The sequence below is a fragment of the Mustela erminea genome, chromosome 1, assembly GCF_009829155.1.
Source record: "Mustela erminea isolate mMusErm1 chromosome 1, mMusErm1.Pri, whole genome shotgun sequence".
In the NCBI taxonomy this organism is placed as follows: domain Eukaryota; kingdom Metazoa; phylum Chordata; class Mammalia; order Carnivora; family Mustelidae; genus Mustela; species Mustela erminea.
The window spans coordinates 126,291,786-126,311,772 of record NC_045614.1 but is presented as its reverse complement, the minus strand read 5'-3'; the positions used below and the strand labels follow the sequence as shown (position 1 = coordinate 126,311,772).

Sequence of the window (19,987 nt, the reverse complement as noted above, 5' to 3'; positions counted from 1 at the left end):
AATAGTGTTCTCATAGTTGTGCACATGTCATAATTTATGCCATTGGAAGGACAAGGAAGGAATCAAGAATTGGGTTAATTTCAGTTCCTTTAGAATTCTGGGAGAGGAAACTATGGAGCCAGAACCCAGTTTGTTCAAGTAAAGAGGTAGAACTAGTTTGGGAATAGCTTTAGGAATGGCAGGAACCTGTATTTTGTCCACAAGCAGAATTTTAGTCTAATGAAGGTTCATATGTAAAAAACTTAAGGATTTTATTAGACAACAGAAAGCAAAAAAAGAAAATATATAATTAAATTCTAAACCTTTTCTTAAGCTGCGGTTTGCCTCAATCACTAAATAAAGTATTACAGCCCCATTCTAGGCAGAAGAATGACTAGAAAGAATATAAAGTTGCTTTTTTTTTTTTCTTTTTAATTTGACAAAGAGTGAGTACAAACAGGGGAGGTGGCAGGCCAAGGGGAGGGAGAAGCAGGCTTCCCACTGAGCAGAGAGCCCAACTCCTGGGCTTGGGCTTGGTGTTAGGACCCAGGACCCCAGGATCTTGACCTGAGCCTTCGAAGGCAGCTGCTTAAGCTTAACTGACTGAGCTACCCAGGCACCCTGTAAAACTTATTTTGATTTATAGACTCAGAAGTGGGTCACAGAAATATGTACATAAAGACTAAATGCAGGCCCCTGAGGGCAGGAATTTATCTTCTAGTTTCCGAATCTAGAATGTGGTAGATGTTTAATAAAGGTTTGAATAACTGAATGAAAAGTTTTACTAGCCCTATAAAGTTACCAGTGATTTTCAAGGAGAAAACCAGGGTTAGTTTTAAAGCAAAGTAGCATTTTGTTTTTATTTATGGTATTGAGTTTATTTTGAGATTTCAAATAGCACTGAAAGTGCGTATTTTGGGTTATGGGGACAAGGAACACAAAAGTTTAGGAAACTCACTGCAGTTTATTTTGGTAACACTACGGCTTTTATTCCATGTTAAAAAGTTTTTTTGGTGTGATTATTAAAATAGCATAGACTCATTTTAGTAAATCCTAAACAAGTGCAAAGAAAAAATTTCATACTTGCAGCATAGAGTGATAATTCCTTTACATATGTAATGCTTTGTAAATCTGTGCAAAAGCACCTGCACAGTACACAGGTGTTATTAAATACAGGACCAGTTGTTGAAATAATACTTTTGGACCTGTTTTTAGACAGTTCACTTAGAGCAGGGTTTTTCAAATTGCAATTTTTCATTCATTCAGCCTTTTTCATCTGGGCTGCCATGAGGGGAGAATTAAGCCCTACAGAAAATTACCTGAGTGATGGTTTCATCAGTTCTTCCAAAGATGGTATATAGTACCCTTCTAAATGCTTTGGAGTGAAGTTAATTCATTGCATACAATGGATGCCTTGGGGCATTTGGGCTTGTCTCTTGAGAACCAGGGTTGAGAAGGGCCAGGAGGGTTATGAAATCAATTTAGTGGGTCATCAGCATTCAAATAAAATGAAATAGAGTAAAATAAAAAATGGACTATGTTGCATATAATAAAATTAATCTACATTTTGATATTGTCAGTATGCATTAATTCAAGACCAAAATAATCTGAGATCATTTTTTGAAAGCATGTATGCTGAAATGGGATAGAAAAACAAAACCTTATATTTATACAGATATTTTAGTGAAAATATGTATATGACATGGAGATTGCTAAATTACTGTAATATTAAATGGATTGGACACTGTAGAATTCCAATATAAAAAATATTTTTAGGGGTTCCTGACTGACTCAGTTGGAGGAGCATATGGACTTCACGTGGTTTTGTTTCCATAAAGGATTTAAGATAATAGTTGCACATTATAAAAATGTGAGTCTTTGTTTTTCTGATGAGCATTTTTCAGCACTTTAAACTTAAAATTGGCTTTGTGAGATATGTGGTATCTTTCAGTGTGAGGGAGTAGCAGACATTCCTATAACTCCTGAAGATCTGTTTTTGGGCAGTTAGTGCCCTTATTGTTTCAGTTTTCATTGGGTTGATTAATTTGAATAATTACAAGGAAGCAAGGCACAAGACTAAGCCTTGCTTAGTCTTAAAAATCTCTCTAAGTAGCTATTTGCTACTTGTAACACTATTCCTGTTTCAGTTGTTGAAACACTCATTCACAACATGTTGGAAGTATTGAGGAAAGCTGATCCTTTAGTGAGAGATTGAATTTCTTTCAGTAAGAGTTGTTGGCAGCTGTGTGGTAGGGTGTCTTTGTGTCCTTCTGAAATCATTTATTGGCCACTTGAATGTCTTAGTATTATAATAACACAGTAAGAAGACCCTGGCGGGTATATTCACTTTATACCTAAGGAGCTGTTGCTTAGCTATGTATTCAGTCATGTGTTTAGTAAGGTTGCTAATGATTTATGTTGGGCTTGTACAAAGTAATGATAATTTAATATGCATTATGTATTACTTCTTATATAAGCACATCATTAGGTAACCTGTTAAATTTACCAGTCTGCTAGTTCTTTGTATGTTTACTGTCTTCTGAACACCACAATGTAAAAATTAATCTACATGTTTTATAGCTCTTTCTAAATTCTGTATTTAAAAATAATTTTTCCACATATTTGAAAAAATTTAATTCTGACTTTTGGTGATATTTGCAAGTCTCACCAATATGTTGAGGTATTGCCTGGATTTCTTTAGTTCATTAATATTTGTTTTTCATTAAAGATAGTATTAATCTGATATTGTAATGAAAAACTGGAGTGCCACCTAAAAGCAAAGCTTATTATCAGAGATAAGTCTAGGAATTGTAAAGGGTTTTGATTGATTGATTGATTGATTGGTTGATTGATTTAAGTATAAATTGGGTTTGTATATGAATAGTGCTGAGTGGGTAGGATTGTTTTGTGTGTAGAAAGTGGCAACTAAATATTTATTTTTATTTATTTTTTTTTTTTGGTAAATGAAATCAAGTTCTCTGAATTATTTGTCATTGTGAGACTAATAAGCAGTGTACTACCAGAATACAGTTGTTCTTTATTAGGAAGTCTGACTATCAAAGGTTCATGCGTACATAATACAGTTGAAATTTAGAGAAATTTTCATAAAACATTTCCTGATTTTTACTTATTTAAAATGAATTCTTCTATACATTTTGGGATTGTTTAAAATGTGCTTTCATAGACATTATTTGTTTTATGACTTAGAGAAAGAAACTTTGAAATGAAATAATATGTCTGAAAAATTTCTTATGTGTTTTGGATGAGGATGCCATCTGTTCATTTTGTGATAGATAATGATAGGGAAGCTGGGCAATAAAAGCATTTTAAAATGTTTAAGACTTTAACTTAAGATACTAAGGTATCTATTTCTCTCCTTTGCCAAGTAATGTAATGTATTCTATTTTAATGTTTAAATATACAAAGTGAATGAAGTTTTCCTGCATTTAAAGGTAAGATAAGAGGGAATAGATGCTTGTATCTTTTGGTATCTAATTTTTATTCCTGATCAATGCTAGCATTACTGCTGTGCCATTTAATTATATTGTTCTTTTTTTGAAGACCTAATTTGTATGTTGACACAAATGCAGAATAGATGAGAAAATCTGGCATGCCTGTGAATGTTCTGTTGTATAATATGTGTTTTTCTTAATTGTCTTTAACACACAGTTAGGATAAGTTGTTATAAATGTGTTTATGGCTTACCACATGTTGGATAAAATTAAATCCCAATAGTTTATCATGGTCAGTGTTGTACATTTCCCTATCATTTATATTATTTAATTTTTAGATCTGACTCTAAAAATATGACCCAGAAATGGTTGAGCTTCTTTGGTACCTCATGGAGTAGAAGGGTATTGAGTGTGAAAGAAACTGTCTTCTCAGTTTCAGAGTAGTGGAGTAACCTGATAAAAGGCCACTCTGGGAATTAATGAGCTAAGCTGTCATTCAGAATTCATTCAGCAAATATTTATTAGTTCCTACTATATGTCAGGCATGGTGCTAGGTACTGAAAATACAAAAGTAAGGAAGTTGGTCCTTGACCTCAAGCTGCAGTTGAAGCAGAGGCTTGATAGCCTCTTGTTAGGGATTTTGAATGGGGAATTCAGACATTGACTAGGGGACTACACTAAGTGATCTTTAAGGAAGGTTTCTTTAGAATTTATTGATTGTGATTTTGTTAGTAGGATAGGGTGAGATTAGAAAATAAAGGAAAGAAATTAGAGAGGGATGGATGTTTAAAATGCTAGCTGTTATTTACATCTGAAGTTTAAAGACCGAGAAGCAGAAGATATGCTGAGTTTGGCTCATGAATAAAAGTAAAACTTACACAAATCAAGCTGTAGAGTTTTGAAATGTGATCAAAATTGAGTCAGGTTTTTTTTTTTTTTAATACTGATTCAGATTTCAAGTCAAGATCTTTGGGTGAAGAAGTTTAGAACTTGCTATTTTGAAGATTGGGGATTCCAGCTTATAATCGAAAAAATTTTGAATATATAAGTGAATTTTAGTAATATGAATTTAAAATATCAGGAAACAGTTGGTATCTTGGGCAGTACATCTAGAATTATTATGGATATAAAAGTGATATAAAGTGGAGCTTTATTTTCTAAATAATGAGTTTAACAAATGACTTCTAGAAAAGAAATTATCATTTAACTCAAGCTGATGTTTTATTTCATTGATCTGTTAGAGTGAGCTTATCCATGCTTGTAAACACCTCCAGTTATACAGTGTTGTGGTGAAAAATGTTCTGCCTAAGTGAGTTTTCTGGATGGGGAAGCTACTCTTTATAGCAGTGTTTTTTGGAAACTTTAACCTTTGGGGCGCCTGGGTGGCTCAGTCAGTTCAGCGTCTGCCTTCAGCTCAGGTCACGATCCCAAGGTCTTGGGATTGAGCCACATATCAGGCCCCCTGCTCAGTTCTGGCTCCCTGCTTAGTCCAGAGCCTGCTTCTCTTTCTCCCTCTGACTGCTACTCTGCCTACTTGTGCTCTCTCTATCTCTCTGCGAAATAAATAAATAAAATCTTAAAAAAAACCCAAAAACTTTAACCTTTTTTTTTTTTTTTTAAAGATTTTATTCATTTATTTGACAGACAGAGACATGAAGGGAAGCAGGCTTCCTGCTGAGCAGAGAGCCCGATGCGGGACTCGATCCTAGAACCCTAGGATCATGACGTGAGCTGAAGGCAGAGGCTTTATCCCACTGAGCCACCCAGGCGCCCCAAACTTTAACCTTTTTAATGCATTCTAAAATGTCTTAGTTTTCAGTCTATGTGGTAGGTATATAGTTATGGTGTATGTGTATACAGTGTACTATTTATATCTCATAAATATAGACTATAATTTAACTATGTCATGTTAACTCAAGACTTCTTAAACATCAGTTACTGTACTGTGTTGTGATGAAGGTAGGGGACAATTGAGATATATTAAATTATTTGCCCTGGCCTATGATAAAGCCCTCAGATTGTCTTGCTTTTTGAATCAGGTTTTGTGTTTGGATCTTATAATTCTCCTCTCTTTAGGCTATCAGCTGTCGCCTGGCATCCACCCTTTCTAATTTACTTGTAGAACTGGACTATAGGTTGAGAAACTGTGTGAACAAGTGATTGGCTTATTTTCTGAATAAGCATTTGATTTTGCTTCAGATTCTGAACTTATTTAGAATAATTGATCTGGATTGTGAGTGGTTTTTTTTTTTTTTTTAAGATTGTATTTATTTGAGAGAGAGAGCTTGTTATAGGGGGTTAGGGAAAGGGCAGAGGTGGGAGAAGCAGAAACCCTACTGAGCAGGAAGCCCAATGCGGGTGGGGCATGATCCCAGGAATGGGGGTATGGGGTGTGGGAGTGGGGCATCACAACTGGAGCCCAAGGCTGACAATTAACCAACTGAACCACCCAGGTGCCTGAGTTTGTTTGTTTTTTTAACTGTATAGAGCCTAGAGGCCCTCACTGAATAATCAACTGTTTAAATCCTTTGAAAATACCATCATTTTCCTTAATCTTGTGGTCTCGTTAGTTTTTCAAATTCCTTGTTCATTCTTAACCAAAATGTTGATTTACCACCAATTGAAGTTATCATATTTTTATTTTTGGCTTTTCATTGGTCCTAAATCATCTCCTGATTGATTAAATTACGTATAATGTTTGCTGCAGAAGTGGTTTCCTTTTCATTTTCAACCCATTTTGTTGGGGCCAAGGGTTATCAGGCTTCTCCTGAGTTTCTTCATCCTAATTGTTTTCCCCCATTGGAAGGGTATCCCCAGTCAAATGGTGGACAGTTTATGAATTGGTTTTGCTTTAATCATAACTGCTTAGCATCTGGAGATTTGTTTCTTTTCCATTTTATGTAGTTTCTTGGTATTTAGTGGCTGTCCCCTGAGTGCTGTGTTTATGGATTATTGGATGAGGATGTCATTTCTCCCACATCTTACCAGGAGACATTCAGAGGAATATCCAGCTTTCGTTTTTGTTTCATCTTTCCTTTATCTCAGTCTCAATTCCATCCTCTCTTACTCTATTGGGATTGTCCATTAACCTCCTGTCTTTGTTGCTCACCCAAACCTTATGTCCTTTTAGCTCCCTTCTCTACTGTGTCTTGTCCCCCTTTAAGATACTCTTTTTCCAAAATAACAGGGTAATTACTGTGACTTGAAATACTGTGCATGTGCATAATGGTGCTGGTGGTTGGTGGTAGTGGAGAGGCCATATAAAACAAACCAAAATAAGGGAGAAGTTCGTAGTCACAGGTTATTCTTTTCTTTTTCAGTTCCTGAACTTCAGTTTACTAATCTGTAAAATGGAGTTAACGATACCTATTTAATAAAGGAGTACTTGTTAGAAGTAAGTAGGGTTTAGGGCGCCTGGGTGGCTCAGTAGGTTGAGCGACTGCCTTCGGCTCAGGTCATGATCCCGGACTTCCAGGATCAAGTCCCGCATCGGGCTCCCAGCTCCTTGGGGAGTCTGCTTCTCCCTCTGACCTTCTCCTGTCTCATGCTCTCTCTCATTCTCTCTCAAATAAATAAATAAAATCTTAAAAAAAAAAAAGTAAGTAGGGTTTATAAAGTTCTTATCAGGTAGATAGATGTTCATTAAGTAGCCAGTTACTTTCTTCTTTTCCTTTATTCACATGTGTAGTTTATGAGGAAATGTGTTTTACCAATAAGTGTTAGCAAGCAAAGTAATTTCAAGTTTAACCTGGCGAAGTTTTTTTTTTTTTTTTTTTGTTATTTTTTGTGGGGTTTTTTTGGTGTGTAAGGTGTTTGTTGGGGAGTTGTTTTTTGCCTGCTAAAGGAAGGGAGTGGAAGTGAGACTGTGTGGAGGGAAGGTAAAATGTGCAATGCAGTCCCATCAGTGTTTCAGCCAAGTTGGTAGAGAACTGTGGAGTGAATAATGGCCATTTGAGTTTACCATGTTAGGATAAAATTGCTACTCCTTTGGTCTCCACAGCTCTTTACCTCCATTGTATCAGTGACCATATCAGCTGTCCAGAGAAAGGCAGGATTCAGCTTTAAGGAGTTTCCTCATGAGCGAGTGCTGCTCAGGTGCTTATGCTGAATTCTTGAGGTGGATCCTCCACCTCAGATCTGTAGAGTTTTCTCTGGGCAGCTTTCTCTGACCTGCTGACTTGATTTGCCTTGGTCTTTCTGGATGTTGTACCCTGTCTTCTCCACTCAAGTTACTCTGTGAGGCTCTGACTGGGTTCCCTTGTCTTTCTAATTTTTGTTTTTTCTTTCTTACTTTTTTTTTTTTTTTAACATTTCACCATACATCTTTTATTATAAATCTACCTGTTTATCTGTCTGTCCACATTTTTCCCCCTCCAGTGTTATTGAGAAATAATCAACGTAATCACTGTAGAGTGTAAGGCATACAGCGTGATAGTTTGATTTACGTATATTGTGAAGTGATTACCACAGCAGGTTCAGTTAACATCCATCCTTGTAATGCAGTTTGTCTCGGTCTCTGAGATGCGGTGGGGTGCTTCAGCTTCACCAACTCCACACTGCCATGTTACAGGATTCTCTTATGGTATCTTGTTCTTGAATAGATGTTTTTTCTCTTGTGAGGGGGTGTGAAGTCAAGAACAACCTGTATTGCCATCTTCGTGACATCTCTCCCCTGGCAAAGTATTTATTGCTATAGAATGTTATCTAATCCACTAACAAGTACAGTAGGGAAGGGGGACATTCTAGCTGATTGTCACAGCAAGAAGAATCCGCACTTACTGATGCTGTACATTTGCAAGGTACTATTTAAAATGGATTTATTGGGGCGCCTGGGTGGCTCAGTGGGTTAAGCCGCTGCCTTCGGCTCAGGTCATGATCTCAGGGTCCTGGGATCGAGTCCCGCATCGGGCTCTCTGCTCGGCAGGGAGCCTGCTTCCTCCTCTCTCTCTCTCTGCCTGCCTCTCTGCCTACTTGTGATCTCCCTCTGTCAAATAAATAAAAATTTAAAAAAAAAATGGATTTATTTATTTATTTATTTATTTAATTTTTATTTTATTTAATTTTTTTTAAAAAAGATTTTTATTTATTGGGGAGAGAGAGCAAGTGAGGGAGAGCAAGTGCACAAGCAGAGGTGGGGGGACAGAGGGAGAGGGAGAAGCAGACTCCCTGCTGAGCTGAGTAGGGAGCCCCGACGATACTGGACTCTGATGATGCCAGACTTGATCCCAGCATCCTGGCATCATTACCTGAGCTGAACGCAGACCCTTCACTGACTGAGCCACCCAAATGCCCTTATAATGGATTTTAAAAATAGATTCCTTAGTATGAAGTTCTATGAAATCGTTTTTGGTAGTCCATGTTAATATGCATACTGAAGTTGTTTCTGTGATAGGATAATTCATATAATTTTGAGTGACTACATTTGGTACTTTAAGGGAAGGCTGCCTTGTTAGCAGAGGACTCTCAAATAACATTACTTTTATTAGGGTTCTCCAGAGACATGCACTGGCCCTGTCAAGCTGACACAAAAAATTAACCATCACATCTTCCCTCAATGAACTTTTTCCCTTCTGCATTTTTCTACAGATAGATACACCATCAGGAATGGAATTACAGTCATGGTACCCTGTTATAAAGCAGGAGGGTGAGCATGTTGCTCAGACACATTCATTTTTACACCCCAGGTAAGTGAGTATTATTAGCTCATGTTGTTCATTCATTCATTTGTTCATTCATTTATTCAACATCTATATGTCAGGTACTGTTCTAGTTCCTGAGAATTCATTTTTTAGTTTTAGGCTTGTTAAATGAATTGTAAATTGCATTGAATATTTGAGATAACCTTTTCTTGATGTTTTTATGTTCTTTCTAGGAACTTGTCATTTCCTTTTCTCTCTAAAGTAAAAATTGGAAGTTTTCCTTTTATATATATATATCTTTTTAAATTAACATATAATGTATTATTAGCCCCAGGGGTACAGGTCTGTGAATCGCCAGGTTTACACACTTCACAGCACTCAACATAGCACATACCCTCCCCAATGTCCATAACCCAATCACCCTCCCCCTACCCCCGGAAGTTTTCCTTTAATTTCCTTGCTTCCCTAGAAGAGGTAAACCAACTCTTCAGGAGTTTGGTATGCAATTTTGGTGTTTTACAAATTTTTTGAAACTTAGAAGTTTCATAGTGGCCACATCCCTTAAAATCCAGTTTCATAGTTTTAATAAAAATGCACTTTAGATGATAAACTGTTCATTGATTTCTAGATTTTTAGTGCTGTAGATATATATTCCCCCCAAATATGGTGATGAAGAATCTCAGTCTTAATTTACATTTGCACAGTTTCTACCATTCCTATTGTGTTTGAAGTAACTCTTTGGGCATTATTAAACCTGTCAGTGTTCTTAGCAGAATACAGAGTTTTTAATCCTCAGAATTCTTGTAATTAGTAAAGAGGAATAATATAGATTATTGGATAAAGAAAATAAGATATAAGAGGAGAGCATTTAGAGTTTAAGGTATTATGTAGTACATCAGTTAAATGGTTGCATCTTCTGGCTAAAGGTTATGCAGGTTGTAGCTAATAGTATAGTGCTTCAGTATCTAGCTCAAATTTATTCCATGGGTCTCTCAGATAATCTGCTGAACAATTTATGTGAGCTTTGAGCAAAATTGGTAGTTATCCCTTCAGTCTTAGTTTTGTGCAACTCACTATGGAAGTTTTGTTGTTGTTTTTTTAATCAAATTAGGAAATACTAATGTATTTTGGGTTGGGAAGACTGCTGTGTGGGGTTTGAAACAAGTAGGACTGACTGCCCAGGAACAGGAGCTGGGTGGTATTCAGTGCTCTATAAGAAAGGCCCCAGGAGCTACTCATTGGGCCTATGGTGAATCAGGGCATAGCCTTGTAGTATGGGACTGAATCAGCCTCTATAACAAAGAGCAAGGATTCCTTGCTTTCACGGGTGGTAGTCAAGAAAATGGTTTTTCAAGTAGCGTTGATCTGTTTTCTTTCTAGCATAAGCCTTACCTATTCAGGGCTATTAAACAGCCCTAAAGTGCTTCATGCTTTTAGTCTTAGGTGGTTTTGAGGGAAGGAGATGAGACTGTAATTTTCTTTGCCAGTGAGTGTCTCTTCAGTGCTTAGAAATTTTTGCAATATAATAAAAATTATTCATAATTTTGCACTTACTGTCTAAAGTACTGAATTTTTAAAGAATTCTTTTCTATGATCTAATTTTCTTTTTTAAAAATCATAAACATATAATATATTATTTGTTTGGGGTACAGGCCTGTGATTCATCAGCCTTACACAATACACAGGGTTCCCCACAATGCCTACCCTTACAGTCCTTATTTTCTGGGTTATTTTGTCTGTTTTAGTATAAAATTTTTTAACCATAGAAATAGATTTAATATATTTTGCTTTTTACCCAAATGTGTTATATATCTTATTTTGCCTTTCTTTGTTTGTAGCTACTACTTATACATGTGCGATAAAGTGGTTGCTCCAAATGTGTCCCTTACTTCTGCTGTATCCCAGTCTAAAGAGGTCACAAAGTCAGAGGCAAGTAAATCTATACCAAGACAGTCAGAGAAGCCTCATAGTAGTGGGAAACATCAAAAACTGGCGTCTTACCCAGATGTCTCATTGGAGGAACAGGAGAAAATGGATTTAAAAACAAATAGAGAATTATGTAGCCGTTTAGGTAAGTATTCAGAAAAATTTTTTTTTAAATCATATACTTAAACACATTTATTCAGCATTTTCTCTTTCTTTGTTTCTCCTCTCTTTCTTTCTTTTAAGAACAATATTATTTATTTGAGAGAAAGACAGCACAAGCAGGGGAAGTGGGAGAGGGAGGGACAGGCTCCCGGCTGAGCGGGTATCAAGACCTGAGGGGAAGTCAGCTGCTTAACCTTAACCAACTGAGCCACCTAGGTTCCCTCATTCAGCATTTTCAAAGAGGATTTCTGTTTAAGCGAGTGTTCCAGACAGTGGAAGCTTTTATCTTAAAAAAAAAGTGCACCTTTCAAAACTCTGAGTGACTACTTAGAACCTTAGTTCCTAAACTTTTTTTTTAGAACAGTTATAGCTATAGATGCTAATGCTGTAGATATGTAGTCTACATGGTTTCATACTGTAAGTGGTTTTTGCATGATTGGTTTTTTTCCTTTCCTGCCCTTTTTTTTGCTGTTAGTTTTCTTCAGAAGGCCCTTTCTAATTTGCTTTGAACTGAGAAACCATTTTATAATGCTAAAAAGTATGTAATGGGGTGCCTGGCTGGCTCAGTCAGTATAGCATGTGACTCTTGGTCTCTGGGTTTGAGCCCCATGCTGGATGTAGAAATTATTCAAAACAAAAACAAAAACAACCAAACTTAAAAAAAATTTTTTTTGAAAAGATTTAATTTATTTATGACAGAGATAGTGAGAGAGAGAATACAAGCCCGGGGAAGCTGGAGTGGGAGAAGCAGGCTAACCGCTAAGCAGGGACCTTGATATGGGGCTTGATCCCAGGCTGCTGGGATCATGACCCCAGCCAAAGGCAGATGCCCAACGACTGAGTGACCCAGATGTCCAAGAATAAAAGTCTTAAAAAAAATAATGCTGAGAAGTACGTAAGAGTAGTTAGGTATAGGACTCAGGGAAACTTAGCCATGTGATAAGCAAAGATCGAAAACTCAATAGGTGTGGGAGCCTGGCAGATGGTATAAAAAGCAGACTGCTGGCTGGGCATCTTAAAAAAAAAAAAAATCTGCCTAGTTACAGTGCCTTTTAAAGTACTGTGGAGCAAAGGAGACATGTCTGCACAAATGCTGCCTGTTTTACCCTTTACATAGCAGCAGAGCTTTGCTTCCAGCTTAGGCAATATTTCAGCTATCTTGGAGTAGCTAAAATGTCCATTAGTCATTTAACTGTTTTCATAGATAGCTGAGATTCTTTGGGGGATTTCTGTACTTTAATTTTGAAGTTCAGCTTTCTTTGGATTTAAATATGGTAAACAATAATTAGTAATGTACTCTTATGTCATATTTGTGTTATATTTCATTTCCCAAATTCTAGTGACTTAAATTGTTGATATATTTCATATACCATAAAATGTATCCCTTTAAGGTGTACAGTTTAGTGACTTTCAGTAAATTCTCAACAGTCACAGCTATTTAATTTCAGGACATTTTCACCCCCCCACCCCACTGCCACCCAAATCCCTGTGATTCATTAGAAGTTACACTCTATTTTCCTCTTTCCCCAGCCTCTATTTATTTTTTGTTTTTATATATTTGCCTATTGTGGACATACCATATGAAAGAGATCATATAATATGTGACCTTTTATTGTCTGGCTTTTCACTTGGATATTTTTTCAGTCCATGTTGTAGCATATTTTAGTACTTTTTTTCTATATATGGTTTAATAATATTCTGCTCTTTTATAGATAAATATACCACATTTTGTTTATCCACTTATTAGCTCATGGACATTGAATTGTGTCCCCCTTTTTTTTATTACTACTACTAAATATTATGCCAAACTTTGGGTTTGAACTCATGAATCCAAAATTAAGAATCACATGCTTTACTAAGTGAGCCAGCTAAGTGCCCCAAATTGTGTCTACTTTTTGGCTCTAATGAATAATGCTGCTATGAACACTTATGCACATGTTTTAACATAGACCTGTTTTCATTTCTCTTGGGTGTATATTTAGGAGTGAAATTACTGGGTCATGTTTAATATCTTGAGGGATTGTCACATATTTTCAAACCAGCTATATACCATTTTTCTTTCCACCAACAGTTGATGAGGGTTCCAGTCTGCAATCTTTGTCAACATTTGTTATTGTCTCTCTTGATTATAGCCATCCTAATGGTTATAAAGTGATATCTCATGGTTTTGATTTGCAGTTCTCCAATGACTAATGATATTGAGTACCTTTTTGTGTTTTGTTGGATCTGTTCAGATCCTTTGTGTTGTGTAGTTTTTATTGAATAGGTCTTATACTACTTTTCTTAAATTTATTCTTAGCTATTTCATTATTTTTTACTTCATTTGTAAAAGGAATTTTTTTTTTCATTTAGTTTGTGGGTTCTAGTGATTTTTTCACAGTGATGCTCACTTTTTGTTACTTCATTTTTGCTTTTCAAAGATCCATCAATCTCCAATAATTCTACAAGTAAAAAGAAACCCGAGTCTGCCACTTGCAATTTCATCAGAGACACAAGCAATGCAGGAATAGACCGTGATACTGCAGCTTCATCTCCACTTCTTGTCAAAGATATCATTTGTGAGGATGATAAGGGAAAGATCATGGAAGAAGTAATGAGAACTTATGTAAAACAACAGGAAAAACTCAACTCAATTTTGCAGAAGAAGCAACAACTTCAGATGGTAAAATTATTAAAGTGATAGTCTATTATAAAGATACTTTTGTATATTCTCAAGAAAAATGAAGAGAGAGGTTTTAAATGTGTTTAAGATTTAGAGTTCTATGCTCATAAGCAATTTTCTTTCAAATTTTTAGAGAAAATAGTTTTTTCAAGATAATTACTTATATATAAAACTGATGTGACAGCTGAATTTTAGATGTTTTCTGCCCTTTTTTTTTGTATTGAAATTTTTAGCATGATGGAAATAAAATAAAAATTGTAATGTGATTCTGTGTATTACAGGAAGTTGAAATGTTGAGTAGTTCAAAAGCTATGAAGGAACTCACTGAAGAACAGCAGAATTTACAGAAAGAGCTTGAATCTTTGCAGAATGAACATGCTCATAGAATGGAAGAATTTTATATTGAACAGAAAGACTTAGAGAAAAAATTAGAGCAGGTAATGAAGCAAAAATGTACCTGTGATTCAAATTTAGAAAAAGACAAAGAGGCTGAATATGCAGCGCAGGTAAGAATGACTCAGTTTGTGTAATGTTGCCCTTTCGGTGTGGAGATTGAAGCTGTACCTTCCCTATTAAAATTACTTTTTGTCAAGCTCAGTTCATTGGGCAAGATTTCAAAATATATAAAATTCTGTTCAACACAAGTTTATGGTGTATCATCCAACATGATTTTTTTTTTTTGAAGATTTCGTTTATTTATTTATTTGACAGCACAAGCAGGGGAAGTGGCAGGCAGAAGGAGGAGGAGAAGCAGGTTCCCAGCTGAGCAAGGAGCCTGATGTGGGGCTCAATCCCAGGACCCTGGGATCATGACCTGAGCCAAAGGCAGATGGTTAAGAGTCACCCAGGTGCCCCCCAAGAGATTTTTTGAATTTGATTGCTTTATTAAACTTTCATTAGGTTTCTGTATTTTAGTTGCCCAAATTGCTAATCTCTAGCTCTCTGAATGTCAAATGTTAAAACCTTAATGTAGTATATGGGCTTTCAAATCAACAAATTAACAGACATGTATTGTTCAAATGTTCAAAAGCACCTGAGCAAAAATGAATAGTAGGGGCGCCTGGGTGGCTCAGTGGTTTAAGCCTCTGCCTTCGGCTCAGGTCATGATCTCAGGGTCCTGGGATCGAGCCCCACATCGGGCTCTCTGCTCAGCGGGGAGCCTGCTTCCCCCTGCCTCTCTGCCTACTTGTGATCTCTCTCTATCAAATAGATAAATAAAAATCTTTTAAAAAAAATAATAAACTGCCACTGATTGCTTGTTAAAAAAAAAAAGAAAATGAATAGTAGCTCACAACTTGGGGAAGATGAACAAATAACCCTTAACTTGAGCAGGCTGTTTGAGAGGTATACTAAACTGTAGGGCATAATGAAAGTGCTTTAGGTGTTAGTTCTCTTGACCACCCCCCCCCCCATTCTATGTCAAAATTGGATGAATATTATTAGATATTCAAGGATTGTATATGCATGAATTTACAAATGTAGTTCATTTTTTAAAAAGTAATTTTGAAAGTAGATCTTTGCCATGGTGTGAAAATTAAATGGAAAAACAAAACTGAATGAAAACTGACACAGTCTTTTAAATCTCACAGTTGTCAGAACTGAGACAGAGATTGGACCATGCTGAGGCTGATAGGCAAGAACTCCAAGATGAACTTCGACAGGAACGGGAGGCAAGACAGAAGTTAGAGATGATGATAAAAGAGCTAAAGTTGCAAATTTTGAAATCATCTAAGACTGCGAAAGAATAGAAACCTTTAAAGAGATTCATCTGTGTATTCCCAACAGGGTTTAGTTTTGTTTGTTTATTTGCTTTGGTTATTGAATTCTGAATAACTTGTCTGCATGAAGATAACTAGGCATCCTACCATTTGTAGATCATAGAAAGTGAAGAGATTATATATTAGTACAAAAATTTTTACATTTTCCAAATGAATGAAAATGTATGTTTCTTTGTACTTCTTTTTTTCAGCCAGCTTAGAAACAGTACTATATGGTTTGAACTATTATATAATCTGCCTATATTTCAAATGCAAATTTAGCAGTTGTATACTTTTTAAAAGCTGCATTGTGTGATGGATAGTTGCGGTCAGTTTTGTTACCCATATTTCAGACTCAATTTTAATATAATGGTGGCTCCATATTTCAGATATATGGAGCTACTGAAGGAATTGAATCTCCATGTTTTTCATTAACACAGTCTCCTTTCTAAATTGATATAATCATTACACATAAAATCTGCTTTTCTTTTGTTTATATTATAGAATGAGTTTCCACCAGTTCTCTCTTTTTTTTAATGTCTCCTAAGAGACATTTTGTCAAAAGAGGAATTTCATTGATGAGGTTATAGCACACCCCATAGGCGTAATGAGGAAGGATAACATACTTTATTATATACTGCTGTTAAATACAAGAAGCAGTTGTAATTTGTTTTTTGGTTTACATGTGGTTTTATTTAGAATTTTTTTTATGTAGCAACTTCAGAAGAGGGAATAAAATGTAATGATTTTTGAACTTTTGTTTATGTTGTTAATAGAGGTGTGAAAATATCAATGTTTTTGAGAAAAACTGATACCATTGATGTACTTCAGTTTGTATACAATCCATAATCCTCCTGTACAGTTTTTGTATGTAGTTATGGGTCTTACTGAAATTTATATAATGGATCTGTTTTCCTTAATGGGTTCTTTTTTCCTTAAATTGTAACATATTAAACACCGTGAAGTTTATTTTGGATTTTTGTATGTTTAAATGTTAAGTCTTATCAATATTTGCACAAATGGACCATTTTCAGTTACTACTTAATATCAAAATCAGGAATTTACAGTCAGCTGGTAGTGTATGGTAGGTTAATATAGGGAAGTTTAGTTCTGCTACTAAAAGGTTTTTAGATAATTTTTAGAAGACAAAGGAATTCCATAGTTTGGGGGAGGGACAAATCTTCTGCACTTTTTTTTTGCACAGAAGTCTGTCATTCTTTAATGGCAAATTTCATATTCGTTAATTCTTGGCTTAAAAGATACTAGGTAAAGTTCTTAGTATGCATTTTTTAAAGGAAGTTTCCTGAAGCTACCATTAATTGACATCATTATTCCAGGAATTTAATGTTTATGTTCTCATGTAGGGTACTGTATGAAATTACTTGAGAGCTAAGTTTATTTTTAAAATAAATCAGTTAGAGTTAAGGTTGTATACTATTCCCAGTGTAGACGATAGATGCTCTACTGGTATAAAACTTCAAAAATCAGTAGGTTATCATTTAGCCAGTTATTTTCATATTTCGCTTAATGGTACTTACATATCCTAAAAGAATTTTTGTACTTCTCAAAGTATAGTTTCTTTACTAGAGTGTGATGTAAATGTGTATTTTCTATTTTCCATTTAAATTTTACTATATTACCCTCCAGTTTAATTTGTTGATTCTTGGTTTCCTCAAGGAGGAACAAATGTTAAAAATGATATACCCTTCTAATATCTTTTATTTAGATCTGGAGAAAGAAGAATCACAAAGACATTTTATGATAAAGTTCATTTTAGTTGTGTTACAGTTAATCTTTTTGGGAGACAAACTCAAACCCCTATAATTTCATCTTTCTAATATATTAAAAAATCTTTGTGCTTATGTAAATGACAAGCTTACTTAAGTTTCAACCCAAAACTTCTAAAATACATTGCTTAATCTTTGAGATAGTTTATTTTAAAACTCTAAGCAGTGCTTAACCATCTTTAAATTATCATAAACTCTTAAGTTAGAATTGAGTAAAGAAATATTTTTTCTAGTCCTTTGCATTAGGAAAACTTGCCACATAAAATTGTGTAGTCTTCATTTTCTAGAAGATACATTGATGTGCCATAGGTTTCTGTCTTCTTCCTTGAAAATAGAGCTTTTTAGACAGTTGTAAGTATTTTACCTATTATAGTTAAAAGTAATTTTAAGTTAAACTGCACCACATAGGTTGAAAATAGAGAGATTTTGTAATACTTTAAAAGTGGCCTCTGCTGAAATATCCATATAAACTTATTCTTCTATTCTTTGCATGCTCATTTTGTGTGTTGGTTGCTAGCTTAAAGTTTGTTTTGGTGTTAGTTTTTGTGTGCCAATTTATTAGGTAAGCAGATTTTTCCTCAGACTTTGTAATATTCTTTTTACGAAAAATATAAAAATATTTACTTTAAAAAGCTGCGCTAAAGGAACGGCATCTTAAGAAGGAAGAAAAGATGGAATATTAACTTACTGGGTGATGGGTGATGATAGTTTCTGTACTTTAATTGTTGTGAGTTATAGGTACCAAATCTATAAAGGTAGTAAATGTAAAACCTACTGTCATTGAAGAAGCTCTAAACCAGCCTGATATTACAAATGCAGCTTGTAACACTATGAAAGGATTTGACCAACAACATAAGTTTGGCTTGTGCTTTGGTTTTGTAAAGCATATTCTTTTGCTTGAATTTCTGTGTCCATGAGAGTCAGGATGTTTTATGCTTCTTGAACTAATTTTATAACATATTTAATATATTACCAGTTGAGATATAAAATCATTTGTACATACTGAATTAAAAACCAGTTACTAAAGTAGGTGAAATAGACGAGTATGATGATATTTGCAAGTCATCCATAGGTTTTAGAAGTCATGACAAAACAACCAATTTATTTGCACATCTATGGCTTCTGTTTGAAGGAAAGTAGAATGATAAGGAAACCCCAATAATATGAAATATGTTCAAGGTTTTTCCCTAAAATTAATTGTCAAGCTGGTGCTGAATGTTTTTGATCAGCTTCTAGAATTTTTCTTCTCAGTGACTTATTTTGATTTGATTTGATTTGATTGCTTTGGGGAAAATCCGCATTTTGATTTGCTCTTACACATTTAATCTGCACGACAGGACATTAAAAATCAGTGTAAAAAGTTGTGCTCATACTGTACATCTGTTTCTGTGCTTAAAACTACTTGTTAATTTTTACTGAAGCTGTCAGCAATAAGGGACACATTACTGCTGTATTATACATTGTGGGATTGAATAAACAGCTTAAATTATTTTCTATTATAAGATACTGAAGCATTTCCATTACTGGAAGAAATTTATATGGGTATTCTATATTACATCTTGTTTAAAAGGACAGTTTTTTGTTTGTTTCATTTCATTTTGTTTTTGGAAGATCTTTCCATTTTAGATGGCTTCTAAAACTGTAATGCAGTCTGAGGCTTGTTTCTTTAGTAATAGAATTAAATGTCTTATATAGTGCTACTGGTTTTGAATTAGAAAGTGATCAAATGTAAAAACTGAAATTTAAAAATTAAGCCCAGAAAACAAAATAGTATATTAAGTTAGTTGAATGTAAAAGAAATTTGTAAGATTTTTTTCTTCAATATAGATACCTCACTTGAAAATAAAGCACAGCATACTTAAAGTAGTTCTAGTAAAAAAGTCCTGCTAAAAGAACTGTTTAATCTAGGACAACTTTGGGGGAATTATAGTTTGGGAGAAATAAAATATACTTGCTTTTAACCATCCTGTTAGAAGTATTTGCTTATCCTGATAATTTTAAGCCAACACAGTAGTCTTAAATTATTTCTGAATTTCTAACCTGTGAAGGCAGTAAGTAAAATTGTTCTGCAACTGTTGAAACAAGTTGTTGACTACATTGACCACAATTCAATTTAAAATTTTGCCAATGATGTACAGTTTTATGGTTTAAATTGCTGTGGTTGGTTGCATCACATGACACACAAAACTGTCCTCTACCTCACGTGGAATAAATATTTTATATGGTTTTACTATAAAACAAGACTCATCTATCTGGTTACTTAGTTTACAAATTTTGAATTATATTTATTGAAACATGACATACTGTGCTCTCAGCTTATACCTCAATTGTATTTTGTGCTGTTTTCCATTTTCATGGCTTGTAAATAACTTGTATAGATTGTGGATTAAATTCAGAATAAAACTTTTAATGCCAATAAAACTGATTGAAGCCCTTTTAGTATCCTGTGTGAGCTCAGCTTTCTTGTCCCTTAAGATTGACATTTTCTCCTTTTGTTCCTTCAAATCTATTAGTCATTACACACTAAGTGATTAACTTGAGAAATCTTTTTTAAATTATAAATTATGAAATTTTATGCAATATTTCAGGTATAGAACATACCAGCATTTTGTGATTATTTTCT

General features: G+C 34.8%; 1 protein-coding gene across 4 annotated transcripts in view; it reads left to right on the top strand.

Annotated features, from left to right (window-relative positions):
* SKIL (SKI like proto-oncogene) overlaps positions 1-19,785 on the top strand; it is a 28,984-nt gene extending 9,199 nt beyond the window's left edge. For 3 of the 4 annotated variants that reach the window (XM_032341418.1, XM_032341419.1, XM_032341420.1), the window contains exons 3-7: positions 9,018-9,115; positions 10,909-11,141; positions 13,579-13,820; positions 14,102-14,326; positions 15,410-19,785. In XM_032341418.1, the coding sequence (XP_032197309.1) occupies positions 9,018-9,115; positions 10,909-11,141; positions 13,579-13,820; positions 14,102-14,326; positions 15,410-15,568 (957 nt within the window). In that variant the 3' untranslated portion in view covers positions 15,569-19,785. The remainder of the gene's footprint in view (positions 1-9,017; positions 9,116-10,908; positions 11,142-13,578; positions 13,821-14,101; positions 14,327-15,409) is intronic. The other variant, XM_032341421.1, reaches the window with a different exon arrangement.
* The last annotated feature ends 202 nt before the right edge of the window (positions 19,786-19,987 follow it).